This window comes from Acomys russatus, chromosome 26 (assembly GCF_903995435.1).
Source record: "Acomys russatus chromosome 26, mAcoRus1.1, whole genome shotgun sequence".
NCBI classification, from domain to species: domain Eukaryota; kingdom Metazoa; phylum Chordata; class Mammalia; order Rodentia; family Muridae; genus Acomys; species Acomys russatus.
The window spans coordinates 44,677,454-44,699,924 of record NC_067162.1 but is presented as its reverse complement, the minus strand read 5'-3'; the positions used below and the strand labels follow the sequence as shown (position 1 = coordinate 44,699,924).

At 53.2% G+C, this 22,471-nt stretch overlaps 1 protein-coding gene across 1 annotated transcript in view; it reads right to left on the bottom strand.

The window, feature by feature from the left end:
* The window catches only part of Gse1 (Gse1 coiled-coil protein), a 343,014-nt gene extending 320,969 nt beyond the window's left edge, over window positions 1–22,045 (bottom strand). The window contains exon 1 of the mRNA XM_051169157.1: window positions 21,539–22,045. Within this exon, the coding sequence (XP_051025114.1) occupies window positions 21,539–21,574 (36 nt within the window). The 5' untranslated portion in view covers window positions 21,575–22,045. The remainder of the gene's footprint in view (window positions 1–21,538) is intronic.
* Window positions 22,046–22,471: the final 426 nt, after the last annotated feature.

The window sequence follows — 22,471 nt, the reverse complement described above, 5'->3', positions numbered from 1 at the left end:
TATTTAGGGAGCAGAGAGAAGAGGTGATGTCAGGGTCAGTAGGTGGCCCTGTCTTCAGGTGAGGAGTCAAAGGACCCAAATCTGGCAGGCTGCAGTGACCACCCACACAGCCCCTGGCTGCTACTGGGACCACTGCAGTAGGCTACTCCGTGTTATTCAGGCCACCTGCCTGCTGAGGTCATCTGCCTCTCCAAGGGGGTCTTCAGGTCCCCTGAGCCCCCAAACCACTCTCCAACAGGGGCTGTGGGGACATCACGCACCCTCTGAGGAAAATGTCCCACTTCGGGACTTTTTGGAGGCAGAGCTCCCAACTTAGCCTTTACAGAGAAACACAGGCAGAGGCGTAAACTCTGGTTCCCACCCAAGGCAGACTGACAGACGCAGAAGAGACGGGGCGGGGGGAGCAGGGGGGGTAGTCAGAGAGCACCCCTCCTTCCTGCAGCTCGCCAATCCTCTGGGGTCAAATAAACACAGCAGACGCTCTGCCGTGTGTCCCTGGGCGGGGGTGTTCATGTTTCTAAATGAACACCTCCCTCCTGCCAGACTTCTGGTCAAAGCTCCAGCTGTCCCTGCTCTCTCCACACAGCCCTGCCACCAACAGAAGGACTGCTTGTCCCAGCCAGGCTCCACCCAGCAAGGGAAGCCACAGGAGACAGCCCTGGATACAGGCCCAGGCTGCACAGTGCAGGCCAGGAACCACCCAACCAATGGGGGCACCACCATATCTGCAGAGGTCAGATGTCCAGAGCAAGTGGGTACCACTGGGGAGATGGCAGTATGGCCAAAGAAGGCCCTGGTGAGCCACACAGGAGCCATCAGCATCTCCTCATCCATCCTGACCAGTAGGATCCAGGCCACTGCCCAAGTCCTGTACATTAGATGCATCTGTGTTCTGTCTGTTCTCCCCCATCTCAAGGAGATTGGGGCGTCCTGTTGTCCAAGGCTCTGAGCATTCTCACCCATTCCTGAGCCTAACCATAGCAGGTACATTGATGTGGTATCCTGTGGCTTACCTGGCAGGCAGCTGCCAACCACTTACAACCCTATTCACCTGGCTGTCAGAGAGTCTATTTGCCTTACAGCCAGGAGAACAGGGCTTCTTTCCCCCTGGAATAAGAAGCCTGGGCCAGAAGCAGAAGCCGCTGCCAGCTCATAGAACAAGCTGCCACTAATAGCATCAAGAAACCGTCTGTACCGCACAGAGAGACAGCCACTTGACACCAACCGACAGGCTGCACCTCTCAATCAGCAGGCTGAGGCAAGGCCCCAGGCTGCGTACCACTGGGCTGCCCCATCCTCCAGAGATCTCCCCCATCCACAGCCTCAGAAACACCCCACATGCCAGTAGATTAGGGATCCTCTCCCCAAGATGAGACTGAACAGAGACCCAGGAGTGGGGCTGGTCCTGTTGGCCTGGCGTGTGGTGTTTACAAAGGGCCTCAGAAAGGCTGCCGTACTAGTGGCTACCATCACCTAACTCCCAATGTGCAATTTGAAGAGCTACCTGGACTGGGATTCCAGGCCCTAAACTGGGGTGACATCAGAAATTCAAAAGCTTGGAGGGCTCCAGGCATAATAAACCTTCCCCCAGCCCACGCAGTCCCCCATAGACTGACTCCAGCCCAGTTCTAGGCCCGCTAATTGGAACTATTTCCCATTATGTCTACTTCTCGGGCTTTCCTTGGGCCTAGGCCTTGCTCTCCTGGTGCTCAATAAATGAGAAACCGCTTGTCTGAAAATATAGAATTTAGATGGCTAGCTCAATTTCAAAGACAGGCAGCAGGGCTTGTGTGGGGTCCCCAGAGGATTCCCCCACCCCTTGCAGGACTTGTCCCCAAGGACTGCCACTTCCAAGATCTGCAACACAATAGACACGCCCCAGCATGGTTGGGAGAAACCTAAGCCAGGCTGACCTTCAAATTCAGTTAAAAATGGATTTTGCTGATCCTAATAAAAGATCCATTTAGCTCCTGAATAAAGGAACAGATTCCTGGCGGCCCCACACTTGTAAACATGCTCTAAACCTGGGTTCTGGGGCTCCCTTGCAAGCTGAGCCACCACCACTATACTGCGGGGGTGTCTGGCCAGGGTCGCTGCTCAGGGCTCCTCGGGCCTGACCAGCAGCAGCAGCTGGGGAAGTGCAGGCTGTGTCCACCCACCAGGGAACAGCTCCAGGAAGCCTCTTCTGGAGTCCAGAACACTCTCCACGCCCGCTGTGGGCACAAGGAAACAGGCGCCAGCCACCCTCAGACAGGGCTCCTTTTTCTCTCTGGAGTTTAAACAAGTCTGAGGCACTCTCCACAGTGAGCCAGGCCACAGAGCGCAAGAGCCTGTGAGCCCAGGGCCACGGGCCTCCTTGCCAATCCTTCAGGGGAGCCAGTGCTTACAAAATCCATGCAGGTCCCTCCCAGAGCCCCCTAAATCCAGACCAACACGAACATGAGGGAGTACAGAGCCTGCTGTCCCTGCCAGAGGTGAAGCCACCCTAGTACTGCGCTCTCTCTCTCTCTTTTCCTTGGTGATATTGGAGACAGAATTCAGGGCCTCCTGTATGTAGCTGAACCACACAGTCCAGCCCCTCACAGGGGAGGTGGGAGGAGGCGATGGGGAGACTCTAGGCAGGGGTTCTATCACCAAGCTATTCCTCAGCAATTCACAGGCAGGGGCCCTGTGGATGAACCATACCCCAAGACCTCTTTTCATATTTTCCTTTTGAGACAGAGTCATGTTAAGTTGCCCAGGCCAACCCTGAATTCACGCTATAGCCCAGGTTAGCCTTGAACTCAATCTAGCCCACGGTAGCCTTGCAATTGCAATCCTCCTGCCTCTGCCTCAGCTCTGAGCCACCAAGTCCCTGAGCTTCCTCCCAGGAGACCATCATCCTGTCATTAGCTCCAGTCCCTTCCCCAATTCTCTGAAATTCACTTGGCCGAGGGTCTGTCCTGCCCCAGGGTGACAGAGACCCCCCCAGTTCTCCCTGCAGAATATTCAGTATTTTGCTATAAACACCACTCTGTCAGCCTCCAGGCACAGCAGGTCCCTAAGGGGCTATGCATGCCCAGGATTGGTATAATGAAGTCATCTAAAGATGAACCAGATTGTGTCCAACAGGACTGCAACAAACCAACCAACAAAGCAAACAAACAAACAAAACAAAACAAAAACAAACAAAAAACCAGCTTCCAGCTGGGTGCAGAGGCACATGTCTATAATGCCTGGGAGGTGGCACCTGGGAGGTGGCACCTGGGAGGTGGCACCTGGGAGGTGGCAAGATCTCAGCAGGGTTCAAGGTTAGCCTGGGCTACAGTGCCAAGTTCAGGCCATAGGGAGCTATATAGTGAGACCCTATAGCAAACTGCTGCTAAAAAAAAGAAGAAGAAAAGGAAGAAGAGGAAGAGGAAAAAGAGGAGGAGGAGGAGGAGGAGGAGGAGGAGGAAGAAGTTGTTTAAAATCAAGAGCATAAAAGAGCGAGAGAATGGGAGACAAGCACCATCTAAGCCAGCTTTCTCTCTCCTCTCAGCCTTCTGAAATGTGTGAGGTGGTCCTGAGCCCTGGAGCTGTCTGGTCTCAGGTTGAAGAGCTCATGGGGCTCATCTTGGCCACCGGGAGCCACGTAGCAGTGGACAGGCCCATTCACATCGCACACTCAGTCCCCTGGCTTCTGCGAGGGGCTTCCTGTCACATGCACCATGGGTTGCTAAAGAAACAGTGAAGCCTGCAGCCCATGTGCCGTGTGCGTGCCGCCGGGTGCGACGTGGCTGCTCTGGGAATCTGGAAGGCCTCTTGCAACTCTCTCTCCTCTCCCAGGTCACATCTCCTGTAAGATTCTGGCCTGTCTGCGTCTCGCCTCTCCTGCCAACTGGCTTATTGCTGCCTCTTAAACCAACTCCTGTCTTAAGCCCGTCTTTGAATACACAATGGCTTCTTATTGCTCAAGTGAGGGGAACTCAAGGCCCTCTGTATATTGAGAACAAACAAACAAACATTTAAAAACAAACTGTCTGGGACTGGAGAGACAGCTCAGCAGTTAGGAGCGTGACTACTCTTACAGAGGACCTGAGTTTGGCTCCCAGCACCCATATTAGGTAGCACACAATCTCATGTAACTCCAGCTCCAGGAGTATCTGATGCCCTCTTCTGGCCTCCATGGGTACTGCACTCACAGATACATGCCCATACACAGACGTATACTACATAATTAAAATAAAAATAAATCTTTTATTTTTACATTTTGAAATCTCAGCAGCCTAAGCCAGAAACTCCATCAGTGTTTTCTTCCCATCTATATACACAGAGGCCCATGTGGTAGCCACATGTCACATGGCTAGCTTGCCTACTGATGTACCAAGAAGCCCAGGATCAGGCAGAGGCCAACAGAACTGGGTCCCAGCCATATACCCTTGGTAAATGGGCTCTTCATTGTCAAGTGAGATAGGACACAGACCCCACACACATCCATATGTAAACGCGCACAAATACATACATACATGTGCAGACACATGAGCACACAAAGCAAACGCATAGACATACATGCAGAGAGACAGACGCATGAACAGAGACACATAAGTATACATAGAGACGCCCACACCCTCTTACATCACTGCATGTATGACTGGGGGCTGTGATCCTCACCTGCAGACTATGTTGGTGTTGATGACAAAAGGGGTTACCAGGGTCAATGAGAATGAGAAGTGGGGTCACCAATCTCCCTGTATCTTATTCTCTCTTCTCCGCTCCCCCTCCCCTCCCAGACACAGGGTTTCTCTGTGTAGCCCTGGCTGTCCCGTAGACCAGGCTGGCCTCAGACTTAAGAGATCTGCCTTCTGCTGTCTTCTAAGTGCCGGGGTTAAAGGTGTGCGCCGTCACTGCCGCTTCCCTGTATCTTTTCTCATGAGTGACTTTATACCAAACGAGATGGAAAGTTTTGGAGGAAGCCCGAGTGTTTGTCAGGACTTGGCTGGCCTCTATGGCTACTCCCAGGACAAATGCCCCTACACAGGACAGAATGAGTGAGAGCTAGCAGCTGGTCTGACGGAGGAGCTATACTGAGCATTCAATACTCTCTCACTCTTAAGGCAGGTTTTGTGTGGTCCAGGTTGACCTCTAACCCCGGATGCTCCTGCCTCAGCCTCCTCCATCTGAGGCACATGTGCTGGGTATGCTGTGACCAGAGGGCTCCTCCAAGCTCAGCTAAGCATCAGACACAGCCCCATAGCCATTGGCCACCGCCTCTAGCCCCCACTGCCTGAGAAACAGGGGCCAGTCAGCATGCCTGAGAGGCCCCGCTGGCCAGAGCCACAGGAGAGGGAGACTCCTGCAAAGCCATCCACACGTGGGAAGTCAGATATCACGGTGGCCAGGGCCACTGTGAAAGGTGGGCACCTGGGAACACGTAACTCAGCTGTCACTCCTCTGATAGAGTCTCTCTTTCTCAGCTACAGGCAACCTCAGGACACGGGCACCACCGTTATCTCTGCAATACAGTTCTGAAACTATAGCACAGAGAAGGTGTGTAACCAGACAGAGAACACACAGTGGACCAGGTGCAAGGCTCAGGCTTGAACCAAAGCATCACACCCTACAGCCCATAGCTTCAGCCCCCTCTAAAAGGCCTGTGTACACGGAACAAAAAGTACTGGGCGCGTGATGCCCAGCATCATCCCACTGTGTCACATACTCACACATGTGCACCTGGGGCCAAAACACAGCTGGAGGCAGTTCTGTGGAGGGGGTGTGCCTTTTATTTTTTTCTGACTACCTTTCTTTTCCTACACTCTGTCGGCAGCGTGAAAACATCTCTGTCTACAGCCCTGCCCTCAGTGGTCATGTCCTACTCTGCACCTGCCTGCCGCCTGTAGACTTCAGGTCTGGGCCAATGGCAAAGACACAGCCTAAGACAAAAGTTCCCTGTGTTGCTTATAACACCCCTGACCGTGGCCTGCACCCCCAAATGCTGGTATAGGTGTGGCTGCTGAGACCCAAACCAGGGTCCTCAGGAAGGAAGAGCAGCCAGCGCTCTCAACCACTGAGCCCCGGGGGTAAGAAACTGAGCTACGACTCACACTTGAGTGTCTCAAATACAAGAAAAGCATGTCCCCATGACATCAGGAGCTACCTGAGTGATCGGGGCTCGGGATGATAGCACCCGAGTCCCCTCTCAGCAGAGGGAAACTGAGGATGGTGTCACTAGTGCAGCCTCCAAGCTGTGAGGCTTGATGGTGCCTGCGTGTTCCTCTTCTGTTCCTTTCTGAAATTCCTACAACAGCAACAAAGTAATAGCCGGTTATTAACAGGACACAGGGCTTCTGATGCCAGAAACCACTCTATGCACCATCCAAGTGATAGCTAACTCCAGCCCCTCCTAAGGCATTAACAGATGAAGACGCTGAGACACAAAAAGAAAAGGCTGTGTGCCCAGCACCCCTCCGCCAGGGAGTGCAGCAGCACAGCTTGCTTGTATTTATTTTTATTTTGTGCCTGCGAGTCTCTTGCTTCCATGTATGTACACCATAAATGTTCTGTGCTCAAGGGAGCCAGAAGGGGGCGCTGAGAGTCCTTGGGAACTGGAATCACAGTGGGGAGGGAGGTCATAGGTGTGGCTGCTGAGACCCAAACCAGGGTCCTCAGGAAGGAAGAACAGGTAGCATTCTCAACCACTGAGCCATCTCTCCAACACCTGGATCTTGTCTGTCACCATTACGATTAGGAAGTTTCACTGGGCCTGGTGGTGCACACCAGTAACCCCAGCACTCTGGGAGGCAAAGGCAGGCAGATCTCTGTGAGTTCAAGGCCAGCCTGGTCTACAAAACGAATGCAGGACAGCCAAGGCTATCTCAAAAAGCCAAAAAACAAACAAACCTTTAAAAAAATAAAAAAATTAACCAGTTTCAAATTTTTCATCGGGACCTTGTGAGATGAACCAGACCACAAAGAGCTTGCTGTGCAAGCTCGCCGGTGCCCATGTAGCCAGGGGCAGCAGCTTGCACCTGACCCAATGTCTCCCAGAGACAGGAGGATCCCGGTGGCTCCCGGGTCAACAAGAGACTGTCTCAGAAGATAAGGTGGCAGGTGACTGGCGAAGACAACAGTGGACAGTGACCTGCAGCGTCTGCACACACTCTAACACACACACACACACACACACACACACACACACACACACACACACCATCTGTTGACAGATAAGGTGGAATGTGAAAGCGATCGTTAGCCATGCTGGCCACAGCATGCTACCCCATACCACGACACATGTCCTCCCACCTGTGGCTACTCAGCTTTTCATGTCTGCTTGGCAGATGTGGGTGCGGAAAGCAGTCTGGCACAGCAGTCCCTTAAGAGCTGAAGACCAGAGTGGACCCAGCAGCCCCACCCCCTAGCCAAACACCCAACAAGCCAAGCCAGGTGCAATGGACACACACCTGTAACCCCAGCACTCTAGAGGCTGAGGCAGGAGGATCACTATGCGTTCAAAGCTAGCTTAGGCTGCATAGTGAGATTCTGTGGAAGAGAAGGGTGTGGTGGTGTTGGGGGTGGGGGCAGTATCTATATAAGAACTTGTGTATGAATTCTCATGGGGCTGGAGAGTTGGCTCAGAGGCTAAGAGCACTTGCCCCTACTGCTCATGCAAAGGACGCAGGTTCAGTTCCCAGCACCACCTGGCAGCTCAAAACCATCTATGACTAGCTCCACAGGATTCGATGGCTTCTTCTGGCCTCCAGGGGCACATACATGCAAACACTCACACACGTAAAAAATAAATAAATCTTTTAAAACACGTGGACAAAAAGAATGTGACTGTCCACCTGCTGGTGATCAGATAAATGAAGTTTGGCCTATGTATAATGGAGTATTATTCGGCAGTGAAAAGGAATGAAAGCCTAACACACAGCAGTGCCCATTCCCATCTGTGGGAACCACCCGCAGACAGAGACCACACATCGTGTTTCCAGGGCCTGGAGAGATAGGGAAAGGGCCCTTTCAGGGGCGGTGAAAATGACCTAAATCAAACAGGGCTGATAGTTGCACAATCCGCGAATGTCCAAAAATCACCTAAGTCCATGGTTTTAGAGGAGATTTTGTATGTGAATTGTATCCCAGAAAAGCCTTAAGGAAGGGTAAATGTCTCAGACCACCAAGCTACACCTTAAACCCAGTCGCTTTTTATAACAATGAAACTCACCCAGGAGAAACTGGCCAGGGCTCTGGCTAGGCCTCAGACCGCTGGAGAGCTGCAAGGGGTGGGGGTGGGGCACAGAAGCCCTCTGAGTCCTGGGCTAGGTAATCCCATAGGGGCTTGTCAGTTGTGTAGTGGGGCGGGGGTGGACTCATCCTGGTGGACCACCCACTTCCAGGACCCCATGGACGGGAGGCCCAGAGGCAGAGACAGACTGGACTAGTGATACTTAGTAGAAAAGCAGGGAACCCTCACACATTTCAAACAGTAGACAATGTATAGAAACCAAAAGCTTAAGTTAGAGGGTGCCTACCATCCTCAAACTACAGCTCAGCCCCTAGTAAGGAGCCGCCATGACCCGCCTCAAACCACCTACCCCCCAACCCCACCCACTCCACTACCGCTCCCGCCTTCCCGGTCTATGGTCCTAAATGATGCCCTTTCTAAATGCATTTCAGAGAAAAAGGAAAGCTCAGGAGCTGATGCATGTTTTTCTCTCCAGCACTTGAGAGGCAGAGGCAGGCAGGTCTCTGAGTTTGAGGCCATTGCGGACTACAGGGTAAGTTCCAGGACAGCAAAGGCTACACAGAGAAACCCTGTCTTGAAAAATAAACGAATTTTAAAAAAAGAGAAAAGAAAAAAGAAAGAAAAACCAAAGAAGGGGAGGGGCAATATATCTATTTTTTAATGTTGAAGTCTAGGGTCTGTGATATGGTCCCCACAGGTAATGGCAGTCGCATCCATCCAAGTTTGAGGACCTGAGTTCAATCACTGGTGGAAGGAGAGAACAAACTCCTGAAAATTGTCCCTCTGACCTCTATATACAGACTGCAGTGCACACAGACATACATGTTACACACCCACATACATACATACATTACATACACACATCCACATCCACACATACACACACCCACACACATACATACATACACACACACACACATACATACATACACACATACACACACATACATACACACACCCACACACATACATATGTGCGTACATACATACATGAACATATCCATCTAGGTATGGTGGCTGCTGCAGGCCTGTATGCCAGCACTCAGGAGATGGGGCCAGGAGGCCCAGAGGCTCACGGTTACTCTCTAGTATATACTGAATTTGAGTCCAGCTAGACTGAGCCACTCCACACCTTGTCTCAAAAATGAAACAAATGCAGGGCCTGAGGCTCAGCGGGTAAGACATTTCTGCACAAGCAGGAGGCCTTGAGTTTGATCCCCAGAACCCACAGAAAACCCGGACATGGTAGGGCTCAGGGAGGCAGAGACAGGAGGATCCCCGAGGCCCTCTGGCCGGCCAGCCTAGGTAAGCTGAGGAGCTCCATGTTCAGTGAGAGACTTTGTAGCAGCATACACCTTTAATCCCAACACTCAGGAGGCCAATCATGAATTCAAGGCCAGCCTGGGCAACATAGCAAGTTCCAGGCCAGTCAGGGATGCATAGTAAGACAGAGTCTCAGGAGAAAAAAAAAAAAAAAGAAAAGGTGAAAGGGCTCAGAGGTTAAGAGGATCCCAGGTTCAATTCCCAGCACCCCACATAGTGGTTCACAACCATCTGTAATGCCAGTTCTAGGGGGTTCTGATGTCCCTCTGGCCTTTGTGGGCACAGGCATGTGGGCACAGGCATACATTAAGGGAAAACACTCATACACACATGTAGTAGGACACCGTTATGTTGTGGGTGATTTTTCCTCCTGCCCCTTAGCTCCTGGAAGAACGACTCATGTGGCTCATTAAATATTACATAAATGCCTTGGCCACTTAGCTAGTCTCTCCTCTGACTAGCTCACAACCTAAAATAACACATCTATTCTAATGTACATTCTGCCACGTGGCTGGTTACCTGAGCTCAGGCACCATGCATCCCCCTTCCTCACATCTTGCCAACTGAATCTCCCACACCTGGCTATATCCCAGAATCCCTTCTGCCTGCCAGATCTCTCACCCGTGTCTTGTCTAGGCCATAGGCCATAGGCCATAGGCCATAGGTTTTTGCTTTGGGGTGTTTGCTCGTTTTGTCTTTTGAGACAGGGTTTCTCTGTGTGGCCTCGGCAGTTCTGGACTTGCTTTGTAGACCAGGCTGATCTTGAACTCACAGAGATCCACTTGCCTCTGCCTCCTGAGTACTGGGCTCAAACCTTGGGCTTTGTGCAGGACAAGTGAGCATTCCTAACTGAGCCACATTCCCAGGACCCAGAGAAATAAATTTAATCTTTCCAGCGCCATAGGGGGAGGTCAGAAGCGGACCTCCATGCATGCTCTGGAAAAGGCCTGGTGTGCCAACAAGTGTTTCTTCCTTGCTCATAAGGATCTTGCTGTGCATTTGGAAAGGTGTACTAGGTCCAAACACGACTGGTCAGAAACTTCAGAGAGGCACAATTTCTATAATTTAAATTTCCTGAGCAATTAATAAACAAAATGAACAAACCTACCACTGCGGTGATATGAAAGTAGAAGGAGGCAGTCATCACTAAGACTGGAATGAGAGAGGAGCCATCACTATAGAACCTACAGATGCTAATAGTAACGTGAGGGAGAGGATGGATGAGTTATACCAAAAAACAACAACAACAACAAACCAACACACACACACACACACACACACACACACAGTGGACACAGTCAAAAAAACAGAAAGGACCAAAGCTGACCCAAGAAGACACGCAGATCACAGGAGGACCTTCCTTTCCACATGAAAACAACCCAGCAAGTTCTTGATGTGTGATGCAGGAGCCGGTGCCTGGCTGCAGAGAATTCTTCAACATAAGACTGGGTGAGGAGGTTCTGGCAGTTGTGCCTTGAAGAATTTCTATTTGCTGTGCCTTTTAAAGGCACACTTCATGCCATTTTTTATTGTTTTTTTTTTTTCCTTTTCCTTTCCTTTCCTCCTACCCTCCCATTTTCTCTGAGACTTTGATCTTGCTAATTGCGGTTTTGCCAAAGGCAACGCTTTTCAGGAACGTCATTTCCATGCTGCCAAGAGAGCTGAAGAAAAGGCGACAGAGGATGGGTGGCTGGCAACTCCACTTCAGCTGGAGTTGCCACTTCTACATGGTTGGCCAAGCAGGCTGACACACACAGGCCAAGGAGCTGTGACACCGTGCCTGACAAATGGTAAGTTACCGGCAAACATGAAAGCAGTACTTATGTATGGCCAAGTGCCAAGGGCAGTCCGCAGAAGAGAGAAGGCATCAGTAGGCAGGGGTTGGTCGGGTTAGCAGGAAAGCAGGCAGAAGGAGAAGAGAAAGCCACTGCTGAGATGTGACAGCAAGGTGGGGGCTGCCAGAACCCCAAGGAATGAGGAATCAGCTCCTGGACTTTGTGAAAAACAGGAGGTCAGTGCCTACTTTGAGTATTGAGCATCTGCTAACCAATAAATAAATAAATAAAAATTAAAAAGAAAGAAAAAGAAAACAAACAAACAAACAAGAATGCACCGATGTGCCAAACCTTGTACTGGGTTGGGAGAGGTAGAAATGTCCATGAGAGCCAGGAATGGTGGCTCCCACCTATAATCACAGCACTGGAGATAGCAAGGCAGGAGGATTTCCATGAGTTCCAAGTTCAGCCTGGGCCACTGAGGGAAACTATCTCAAAAAAAAAAAAGAGAAAAAGGTAAAGAGATGTGTGAGGACAGCACAGTCCTAAAGAGCACAGGTCTCTATAAATTGCTGATTCCTGTTTTTAAAGAGTTATTTTATTATTTACACGTGTGTCTTTGTGCACGCTTGCGGGTGGGCGGGCGCCTGAAGAGGCCAAAAGAGATCAGATCCCTTGAAACTGGAGTTACAGGTGGTTGTGAGGCACCTAGTGTGAGTGCAGGGATCCAAACTAACTCCCATCCTCTGAAAGAACAAAAAATGCTCTCGATGAGACATCGCTCCAGCCCAAATTCCTGATTTTTTTTTAATCCTTCTTCTTGTTCCTTCTTTTCAGGAAGGCCAACAGTGAAACCCAGCTGTGATCCAAAGTCCTAAGTCTTGACCTCAAAGTGCCCTACTTCCCGCGTATCCTTGGGGCTCCTATGGATCATGGCGGAGCACAGAGCCTGGGCTTCTTGGCAACAGCTAGCAACTACCACAGGGCCCAAGGACGGGAGGACTGGGCTGGTTTTACACCAACTTGACACAAGCTATGGTCATCAGAGATTAGGGAGCCTCAATTAAGAAATTGCCTCTAGCGGGGCGTGGTGGTGCACACCTTCAATCCTAGCACTCGAGAGGCAGAGGCAGGTGGATCATTGGGAGTCCGAGGCCAGCCTGGTCTACAAAGGGAGTCCAAGACAGCCAAAGCTACACAGAGAAACCCTGTCTCAAAAACCCAAAAAAATAAAAAGAAATTGCCTCTAGAAGGTAAAGCTGTAGGCAAGCCTGTGAAAGTCCTATAAGAACGGAGGCAGAACAAGCCATGAGGAGCAAGGCAGCACACAGCATCCCTCTATGGCCTCTGCGTCAATTCTTGCTTTGGCTTCCCTCAGGTACGGACTACAGCGTAGAAGTACAAGCCAAATAAATCCTTTCCTCCTCAAATTGCTTTTGGTCTTGATGTTTTACCACAGCAATAGTACCTTAACTAAGACAGAGATCGAAGGAGGTTATTAGAGCCACGGGCTACATAGATTGTCCAAAGTCCTACGCAGACAGACAGCGAGCAGATATACTGGCTAACTGATCACTACACAACACCAGGAGCTTTCCTGGGATCCAGGTGTCATGCAGAGGCCATGTACCTGAGTGTTCCTTCATCCCTTAGATGGGCACTAAAGCCCAGAGACAGGACAAGGGAGGCGCTGGTCCCAGGTGCCCTGGCTGCAGCCGACTACCGCCTACTCCTTGAGGACAGGGTCACAGATCTCCCCTCCCTGTCTCATATGGTTATGTTTTCTGCCCTGGCCACCCCTGCCTTTGCCAGCAATGTCACCTGCTCTATGTCCCAGCTCTGGGAAACGGGTCCAGTGACTGTCCTGGTGCCAGAGTGAGAAGCCGGAAGCTAAAGAACACAGAAGAGGAGCCAGGAGCCATGGCACACACTTGTAATCCTAGCACTGGGGGAGGCCAAGCAGGCTGATCTCTGTGAGTTCGAGGCCAGCCTGGTCTACAAAGTGAGTCCAGGACAATCAAGGCTACACAGAGAAACCTGTCTCTAAAGTAAAACAAAACAAAAACAAAAGCACAGCACGGGATGGGGGTGCCAGCCTCAGTTTCCCCTCTGGATCACAAATACCAAGTGCTTCCTTCCATCACCCCTCATGGCAACCCTGGTGCAGATGGGTGATGATGAAATCAGGTAACCAGGGAGCTAGGAGGGTTTAAAGAGGGAAGTGTGGGAGACAAGTGGGGACACCCTCCCCTCACACTGATCCTCTAGGGTTCTGGGTCCAGCCCATAGCCACCTCCATCAGGGGATGGAAGCTGCTGCCCCTGCTCCTGTCCTCCCTCAGCCAACCCCGGCCCTGCGCTGCCTGTAGCTGCTGATGTTGCATCTCACTGACCTGGTTAAGGGCCTGGTGCAGGGCAGCCTGAATCACGAGGGATCAGTCACATCCCTTGGGGCTCAGAGCCCCAGGTACCTGCAGACCACAGAGCCAGCCTAGCAGCTGGGCCATTCCCTGCCACCCAGCAGAGCTGCAGGTGACAGAGACAGCTGCTCTCCAAAGGTGTAGGCTGGCAGAGTCTGCACCAACCTCAGAGTGGTCCCGTCCTGATGGCATTTGGCCTTGTCTGTCACCACAAGGTCACTCTAAAGGGGGCAGTAGAAAGAAAGGGACCAACCTCCTCATAAACTTGTCCAAAAGGCTCACCCAAGAAGCTTGTCCCTGATACTGTCTTGTCAGCTTCCCACACAGTGGCGCGTCATCTCTGTGAATGCCTCTGCGGCTTCACTGAGGACACCCTGCCCAGCCCAGCGTGTCTAAAGTCCCGCCTGGGGGCCACAGCTTCCAGCTCTGGTTATCAGTCAATGTGGACACTTGCTGTTGCCATCTACCTGTGCTGCTGACCCACATGGGGGCATGCCTCTCAGCACCAAGACCCCATCCACCTACCCAGTGACAGTTACCCCAGACAGAGGAACTGGAAATCACTCCCCCAGAGCCACAACAAGAGCCACTCCTCTCCCCAACATTTGGAACCAAGAATAGCATGGACTCAATGGGCGAGTACATAATGAGGAACAGCAAAGCAGAGCCCCCCCCCCCCAAACACATACACAGGGCCTTACCCTGGGTCATGAGGCTGAGGCCAAGGCTAGGCTCCAGATGGCACTGCCTCCACGTGAGGGCACCTGAGGCAATTCTCAGTGCCCCACTATACAAGTAGCCACTCTATGTGACTAGAAGAATATCAGTGTGCTTTCAGCTCTCACAGGAATGAGGACAGTTGATTCTGTCTCCGAGAAGCCTTCTCTCCGTGGTAGCCCAGATGGCCAGGGGTACAAAGTCAGACTTCCAGCCCCTGATGGATGCCCACTGGCTGCATCCAGGCTTCGGCTAGCATAGAAGCGGGTTCCACCCTAACTAATACCTTGGGCCTGACACCACATGCAGCTGTACAGATGTGCTCTGAAGGGCCTAGGCCCTGCTGTTCACACAAACCCTAGAAGTCACATGATCAGATAAGAGGGAAAATAGCGTAGAACAGCAGCAACACACAATCTCTTGTAAGGGGCCTGTGGCAAGGGGTCTTAACCAATCAGATGTGACCCACAAGATATCCTGAAGGTGTCAAGGCTCAAGCTGCCCTGAGCTGCCTCTGGGCCTTTGTGGCCTTTCTGTGCTTGATGATGGGATGGAGGCCAAGCCCCATGAGTCCCATGCCCAGATCATTATGTTGGAGGTCTGAAAAGTCAGTCACCTTCACTGTACCCCCTCCCCCGAAGGCAAGAAGCAAGTGAATCCAAGGGTCTGGCGGGCTCAGTGTGCCAACTCTCCTGCTGCTGTTCCGTCTAGAGCCATGGTTCTCAACCTTCCTAATGCTACGACCCTTTAAGACAGTTCCTCATGTTGTGGTGACCCCCAACCATACAATTATTTCATTGTTACTTTATAGCTGTAATTTTGCTAATGTCATGAATCCCAGTGTAGGTATCTGATATGCAGGATATCTGATATGTGACCCCAAAGGGGCCATGACCCACAGGTTGAGAACCACTGGTCTAGAAGCTGGTGACAATGGCCGCCTGTAGACTCTTTTAAATCCAGACTGGGAGGGTGGAAGCCAGGACCCAACTTCCCCTGTAAGTACCACCTGTCGTCAGGGCACAGGAGAGGACCACTGATGACCCTACCCCAGTCCTGTTAGTCTCTTGGTCCTGAACTGTCTTAGGTTCTTCAGCCTGGGCCTCCAACCTGCTAAGTGATAAGGAGCCCACTGCCATGGGACATCCGCCATCCACAGCCTCCCTGGGTGGCCAGAGGAGGGATGGGCAGTGGGGGGTAGGGGACAAGTGGAGCCACCACGTTAGCAGATGGCAAGAGGATCCCAGAAAGGAAGAGCACAGTGGACAACAGGGAGGATGGCAGGGAAGGTCAGGGGTCACCCGACCCATCTGTCTCCTAGAGCGTGACCCGCAGGCAGACCCTCTGTGCCACATTCTGAGGGGAAACAGGGCTTTGGTGGGCAGCACCACTAGAGCACTGGTTCCAAAAGGTGAAAACTTCTGCACACTTATCACCATACATGCCCATTTTACAGAGAGGTAAAACTGAGGCCCAGTGGACAGGTATCCTGCCTGTAGGCACTGCAAGTGCTGATGTGTGCTTGTATCTGGAGAGTGGAATCTGTGTGAAGCCAGGTACTGAGGAGCTGAGATAGAAGGGACCATCAGCTGGGTCCCCAGCATAGCACTGTCACACATGATTCATCAGCCTGTGTTACATGGAAGCCACTGGCAAAGTACACATACCTTGTGGCCTGTTGGTCCTTACAGCACAAACGGCACAAGTTACTCTGGCCTGATTATGTCACCCTCCACGGGCCAGAATCTCATGTTGTTGTGGAGTGTGCCACTGTACAGTGAATCGTGTGTGTGTGTGTGTGTGTGTGTTTGTGTGTGTTGTATGTGAGTGCATGTGGGAGAGTGTGCAGGATGTTTGCTTTACTTTTCGTTTACAGGTGTTTTACCTGCATGTATGTCTGTGCATCATGTACATGCACAGTAGCCATGGAGACCAGAAGAGGGCATCGGATCCCCTAGAACTGGAGTTACAGAGTGCTGTGAGCTGCCACGGGGGTGCTGGGAATTGAACATGGGTCCTCTGGAGAAACAGCCAGTGCTCTTAATGGTTAAGCCATCTCTCTAGCCCCTGTATGGTGAGTTTATATCAATTTATTATTCTTTGGATGAATGTGGCTGGGTGGGGGAGGGGCTCCTGAATGCTGTCACACACATATGTGGGAGCCCAGAAGACAACTTTGTGTGTGGTGTCCTCTCCCACTTTTACATGCGTTCCGGCTCTTCTGGCGCTCAGGAAATTGAACTCAGGTCCCACTGCTTGCGCAGCCAATATCTTTACCCACTGAGCCATCTCGTTGGCCCCATGCAGTGAATTTCAGACCCCACCCTTCAGAGGGCAGGCTCCCATTCCTAACCCCACTGCATGGCACCCACATACCACAAGCCAGGGCCTTAACATAGGACTGTCCTGGAGACCAGTCCTGCTACTGTGACAAATGGGGGAACTAAGTAACAATCACGTGGCAGACCAGAGGCTCCTTCCACACTGCCCATGTATGTCCTACACAGGTGACACAGGAAACAGAAAGTGGGGGCCAAAGTCTTGTCCTTCTCTGCCGTCTGACCAGGACACCGATATGAGGTGCAAGAGACCTGAGCTCGGGATGTGGACTCCTCCACAGCCATAAAAACACAACCCGAGTACCACTGCCAGGTCTGCCAGCGACTCCCTGCAGCACGAACCCTGCCAGGGCAAGGTCCCAAGAGAGCTGAGCAGACATGAGGCCTGCAGCCTTGCAAACTCTGCTGGCCTTCAGCCCTGCCCCTTTCCCACCCTGCTTCCAGGGAAGGCTCAGTTTTTAAGACCTTTTGCCTTCACTTCCTCTTTCCCAGTAGGCTCCAACCTCCTCCAGAGTTAGCACAAGGCATCTGGAAAATTTATTCTTCTGAGCAGAAGGCTCCCACACCGGCAAGAAAACATAGACATCCCTTAGAAGGAGGGGTCCAGGGTTCAGAGAGGCCCACAGCTCAGCTGCCCAGCTGCTGCCAGGAAGAAGGTGCCAGCACTGTCTGGCACCTTCCAGAAAGATCCTAAGCTGGTACCCTGAGGACCTGAGGCAAATGGTGCTGGCCAGAGCCTCCCTGTAGAGTGGGAAGCTGGTGAAGGCTGTGTGCCAAGAAGCAGGGGACAGATGTTCAGCCATCCCGACAGAGCACTCTGCAGACCTGCGATATGCCTAGATGAGACGCAGTGACAACGAGGCTTGAGGGCTTGGCCAGGTGACTCTTGGCAACAGGCTGGGGCACAGCAGGTACCGAACCGCAGGCTCCATTAGTCCACGTTGCCACGGTGCCTGGGAGAGGACAGGGTGGCCTCAGGGGGTGGCACCTTCCCACAGAAGATGGGAGCCAGCCAAAGGCAGCACCTGGCCATAAGAGAGAGGAGGGGGCCAGGGAGAAGAAAGTGGAGAATGATAGCGACAACGGGGTCCCCTCCTCCCATAGGAGCTTCCTGGGCCTCTGGAGTGGGTGGAGTAGGATGGCACACACACAAATGAAGAGCCGGTGACCCTCCATGGCCTCCTTCACAGCTGGAGGACAGAGGGGACAGAGGGCAGGACAGGGTAGAAAGTGGGACAGATTCTAGAACAGAAGCCCAGGCCCAGTGCTTACCCCGCGTAGGAACTGCTGGGTGACCACAGCAAGCTACATAACCTCTCTGGGCTTTCTCACCTAAGACAGTACGGGGGGGGGGGGGGGGGGGGGGTTAGACCCTCCACAGGAGCATTGAGAAGATGTGGTAACCATGGATACAGGGAACAGCAGCCTGGGAGTCAGCTCCTCACGAAGCTGTCCCCAAACTCACCTCATAATCTGGCCACCCTACCATCTGCTCTGACAGGATAGACTGGGGACAGAAGCGGCCATTCACAACAGCAACAGATAGCAACAAGGCATGCTAGGGAAGGGGAGCCATGTCCCTACTCTGCCATCACAAAGCGGCATCGTCGTTCAACCATGGAAAGCAAGGCTCGGAGAGGTCAAGGGTCAGACCCAAGGTCACACAGCCTGCTTCTTGTAGAATGATTTAGGCCAGATCTATCTTATGGCAAACCTGGGGTCTTTCCACAGATCTCGTGGAGCGGGGTGGGGGGTGGGGGGAGTGTAGGAATGCCAGGCTGAGAGAGGGCAAGCTGCAGCCCTCTCTGGCCCAATTTAGCCACTGCCCAACCCGTGCAGCAACCAGGGTGGCGTGATGTGCAGGGCATCAAGCTCTAGAAGACCAAATGACTGAAGGAGGGTCCCCGGCGGGCACCCCAACTGAAGGGTGCCGTATACCACCTCCCTTCCTCCCCTTCCTCTGTCTTCTTAGACACTCTTTTTCAGATGTTTTCAAGTTGATTCACGCCAGGGAGAAGCTACCAGGGTTCCAAAATTCCAGGAGGTTCTGGAACATGCCATGTCCCTACCAAATGTCTCTCCTAGCCCTTTGCAAGGCTCTTCTGCTTCCCAGCTAAGTCCTCAGACAACACACAGGAAGAAAGGAAGGCTAATTTGAAGCTCGGGGACCTGGGGGTGGGGATGGGGGGGTGGGTGGGTGGGTGAGTGGGTGGGGGGACTCATGGAGCCAGCCTGGGGACAAGGGAGAGGCTGTGCCTATGCATCCATTCCTGACAGCCCGGGGAGCCTGGCCCTCTGCAGTGCACCCAGTCTGGCTGACGGCCTCACGGCTCTCAGCGCTGCGGGAAACAGCCTTTTGGACCTTCTGTGCTTGTCCCTCCCCAGGGACACTGCAGGCTATGCCTGCCACCGGATCCCAGCATCTGGAACAGTGCCTGGCTCAGAGCAGGCTCTCTATAAATATTTGTGGGATAAATGGAAGACTAGGAACGCAGAGGAAGGGCAGAGGGCAGAGGGCTCCGTTCCCGGCATCCTTGGACCCTGGGAGCTCAATGACCCCTCCTTCCCGCCATCACTATAGAGGAGTCTGAGACATGCCTGCCACCCCCCCCCCACACACACACACACACACACTGCAGCACAGGCCTGGCCCGGCCTCATCAATCCCTGAGGGCTGCAGACACAGCCCAGTCCCTTCTGTACATCATGGAGATCAAGCATTTCCTCCCTGCAAAGGCTACCAGATCTGGGACTCTCTGTCCCCTCATCCTTGGTAGGGTCTTCCCATGCCCAGGGCTCCAGGAGTCTTCCTGTCTCTGCATTTTTTTCTTACTTTACCAGGTTTCATTGAGACTCAGGCAAACTGCTGGGAGCTAAGCCAAGGGGGAGGTCCTGAGCCCAAGACTGGAACCCTCAGGCACCTGCTGGCAGTGAGAAAGTCAAAGGTCATGGGACTTACCTGAGTCTCAGTGTGGGAGTAAGAAGGTCCATGGGACAAGGCGAGCCAGGCCAAGGACAGGGCAGAAGGTGGCTGAATGCTCAACTAAGCCCCCTGGGTGCACACAGGAATGGGCTAGGGGCCACACAGACTGCTATCACTTCCCCACCCCACCTGGCCTGGGGGAGGGGTACGGGGGGGGGGTTACCTGAGCCTCTTTTGATTACTTGGGTTTCTGCACTGAAGTCAAACTGGCACAAGGTAGGCACTCTACAGAGAAAACTTCACGCCCCCAGGGGAGCATCAACCACCCACACAGCACCATAGCAAGCCTCCAGCAAGCACCCAGCCTGTGGCTGTAGCCTTACACCCTCAAAACTGTCCCCATGTCTTCTGCCCAAACAGAGGGGCATCAGGGGCAGCTTAGACACAGTGAGCTTAGCCTAGGGAAATTCAAATGTCCCCCGGTTTTGTTCAATTATCAGAATGTCCCTACAAACCATGTGGCCTGCATTCCTACTTCTCAGCCAAGAGAACTGAGCTCAGCCAGAATGAAGACTTGTTGGCAGACAGCGTCCCTGCGAAGAAGACAGCAGGCCGGGAGCAGGCCTGTCCTGCCCCGGAGCCAAGCTCTTCTTGCACTTCAGGCCTTGCGGAGCTGTCCCTTCCAAGACCTAGCAACAGCCTCAGCATCGGCTGTCACACACCTGTGGCTAACGAAAGGCTTGGTGTCCTATGCCAGAGGCAAATGAGTCCTCGCTTAGTGAAAAGTGAAGAGTGGGGGGGGGGGGGTGCCATCAAAGCCTTAAGGGCATCTCCAGTCCAACGCCAACTCTGGGAAGGAAGGATATGGGCAGTGTGTGAGTGGGGGGACTGTGAGCTGGAAAAAGGGTACCCAGACATCTGGGCTGCTTCCTAAGTCAGCATTCAGGCCCAGACATGACACACACATACATGTGTACATGTGAGCACAATTGCGGGACCCAGACAGTTTACACAAAAAACAACCATTCCTGAGCTGGTCCGGCCTACCCTGTGTCTCTCCGCAGGGCCCTGGCCAGTCACTGCCATAGAGGCAGGACAGGAGAGTCTGTTAGGAATCAGGACCCAGGGTGGGACAGTGAGTGTAATTCAGACACCTGCCTGTCACAGCCTTCACCAGGGCCACCTGGCCAGCTCCTGCCCCAGCTTCTTACAAAGCTGGGTCCCAACGTCCCAGGACCCAAGCTGCCTCCTACCAGGCAGGCAGAGGCATCCTGAGAAGAGCCCAGGCCTCGGCTCAGCTCCACAAAGAAGAGAGACTCTGTCCACAGCAAAGGTTGTCCAGGCCACCAACCGAGTCCCGCACGCGCGCCCGTCCGTGTCCCACACCTACGCTTCTGGAATCTGTTGCCATCTGCTTCGTAAAGCCATCAGGAAGACTCAAAACGGAAGGCGCTTGGGTGGGACTCTTGGGAAGAACACGAGGCAGCCAGGAGCTAGTGAGAGGAACTCACCACGGGGACCTCCCGGTGACCTGAGTGGCTGCACTAATTACCAATGTTATCGGGCGGACGACAGCCTTGCCCTGAACTTCCTCCGTTTGATAGATTTTCGCAGCAACCGCCCAGCTTCAGCCCCCATGCCTGCTGATTCCAACAGCAGCTATTCTTCCACTCCTGCCCCCGAGGTCCTCCAATCTCAAGCCCCACGCTGCCAAGGTCAGCCAAGCTAGCAAACCAAAGAGAACACCTCCTGCTGGGACATGCCTCGGGCTGAACCAAGGAACAGAGAAGTCTCTCCTTTTTGACAACATAGATGCTCCAGAAGATGAAAGCCACTGCTTACCTTTGTCACTCCTGGGGCTGGGGAGCTCCAACCCATGGGTCCCTGGCTGGCGAGCCCCTGGCCTGCACAAACCAGGGTCCCGCATTCCACGCAGGCACCAATGATCAGCTGCCGGCCGTCATCCACCAACAGGCTGTGGCTGGCTCTCAGGGTGTACAGGAACAAGGGCAGCCTGGCCACTCTCACTGACTTCAGCCCCAGACACCGTTTCTTCTCTTGTTGACAGAAGAAGCACACAAATGTGTCCACCTGGTACTGCCTAGACCAGGCGCTGACAGCCTGGTGAGCGGCTCTGGCTTCGTGCTGCAGCCATTGACCCAGCAGGTCATGATAGCAGAGAACACAGGTGGCCACCAGGCCCGTGGAGTCTGCAGGCCTGGCCCGTGGGGCTGGCGGATAGACAGTGAGGAAAGGAAAGAAGGGCTCCTTCTCGCCCAGGTGGTTGGCGGGATTCGTACTTAGCTGGAACTCCTTGCCCGGCCCCAGCTCGGCCCCGCAGATGTAGCAGACAGCAGGCGGACCTCCTCCCTGCGAAGAAGAAGCAGGCAGTTCGCTCAGCGTAGGGTCTGAGGCGGAGAAGGCTTGGTGGTACCTGCCCAGGAATCCTTGTACCGAGCTGATGAGCTCGCGGTTGTGCGATGCCCGGTACAGGGCCCAGACATCCTCCAAGACGCTGAAGCACTTGGGGCAGCTGCGAACCTCGCAGCGCTTGTTGGGAGGCCGAGCGTTAGGCGGGCACGGCAGGAGGCTGAGGAAGGGGAAATGCATGGAGCCCCCTGAGTTGCCATTAACGATGCGAGAGGGCACGGCCCGGGCATCCCGTGTACAGTCCTCCCCGCAGAGGTAACAGGCTTCTCGCAGCAGCCCGGTGGTGGTGGTGGGCCCCTCCTCTCTAGGGAGTCTCCGGGCCTTGGAGGCCATGCCGGGGGCGTG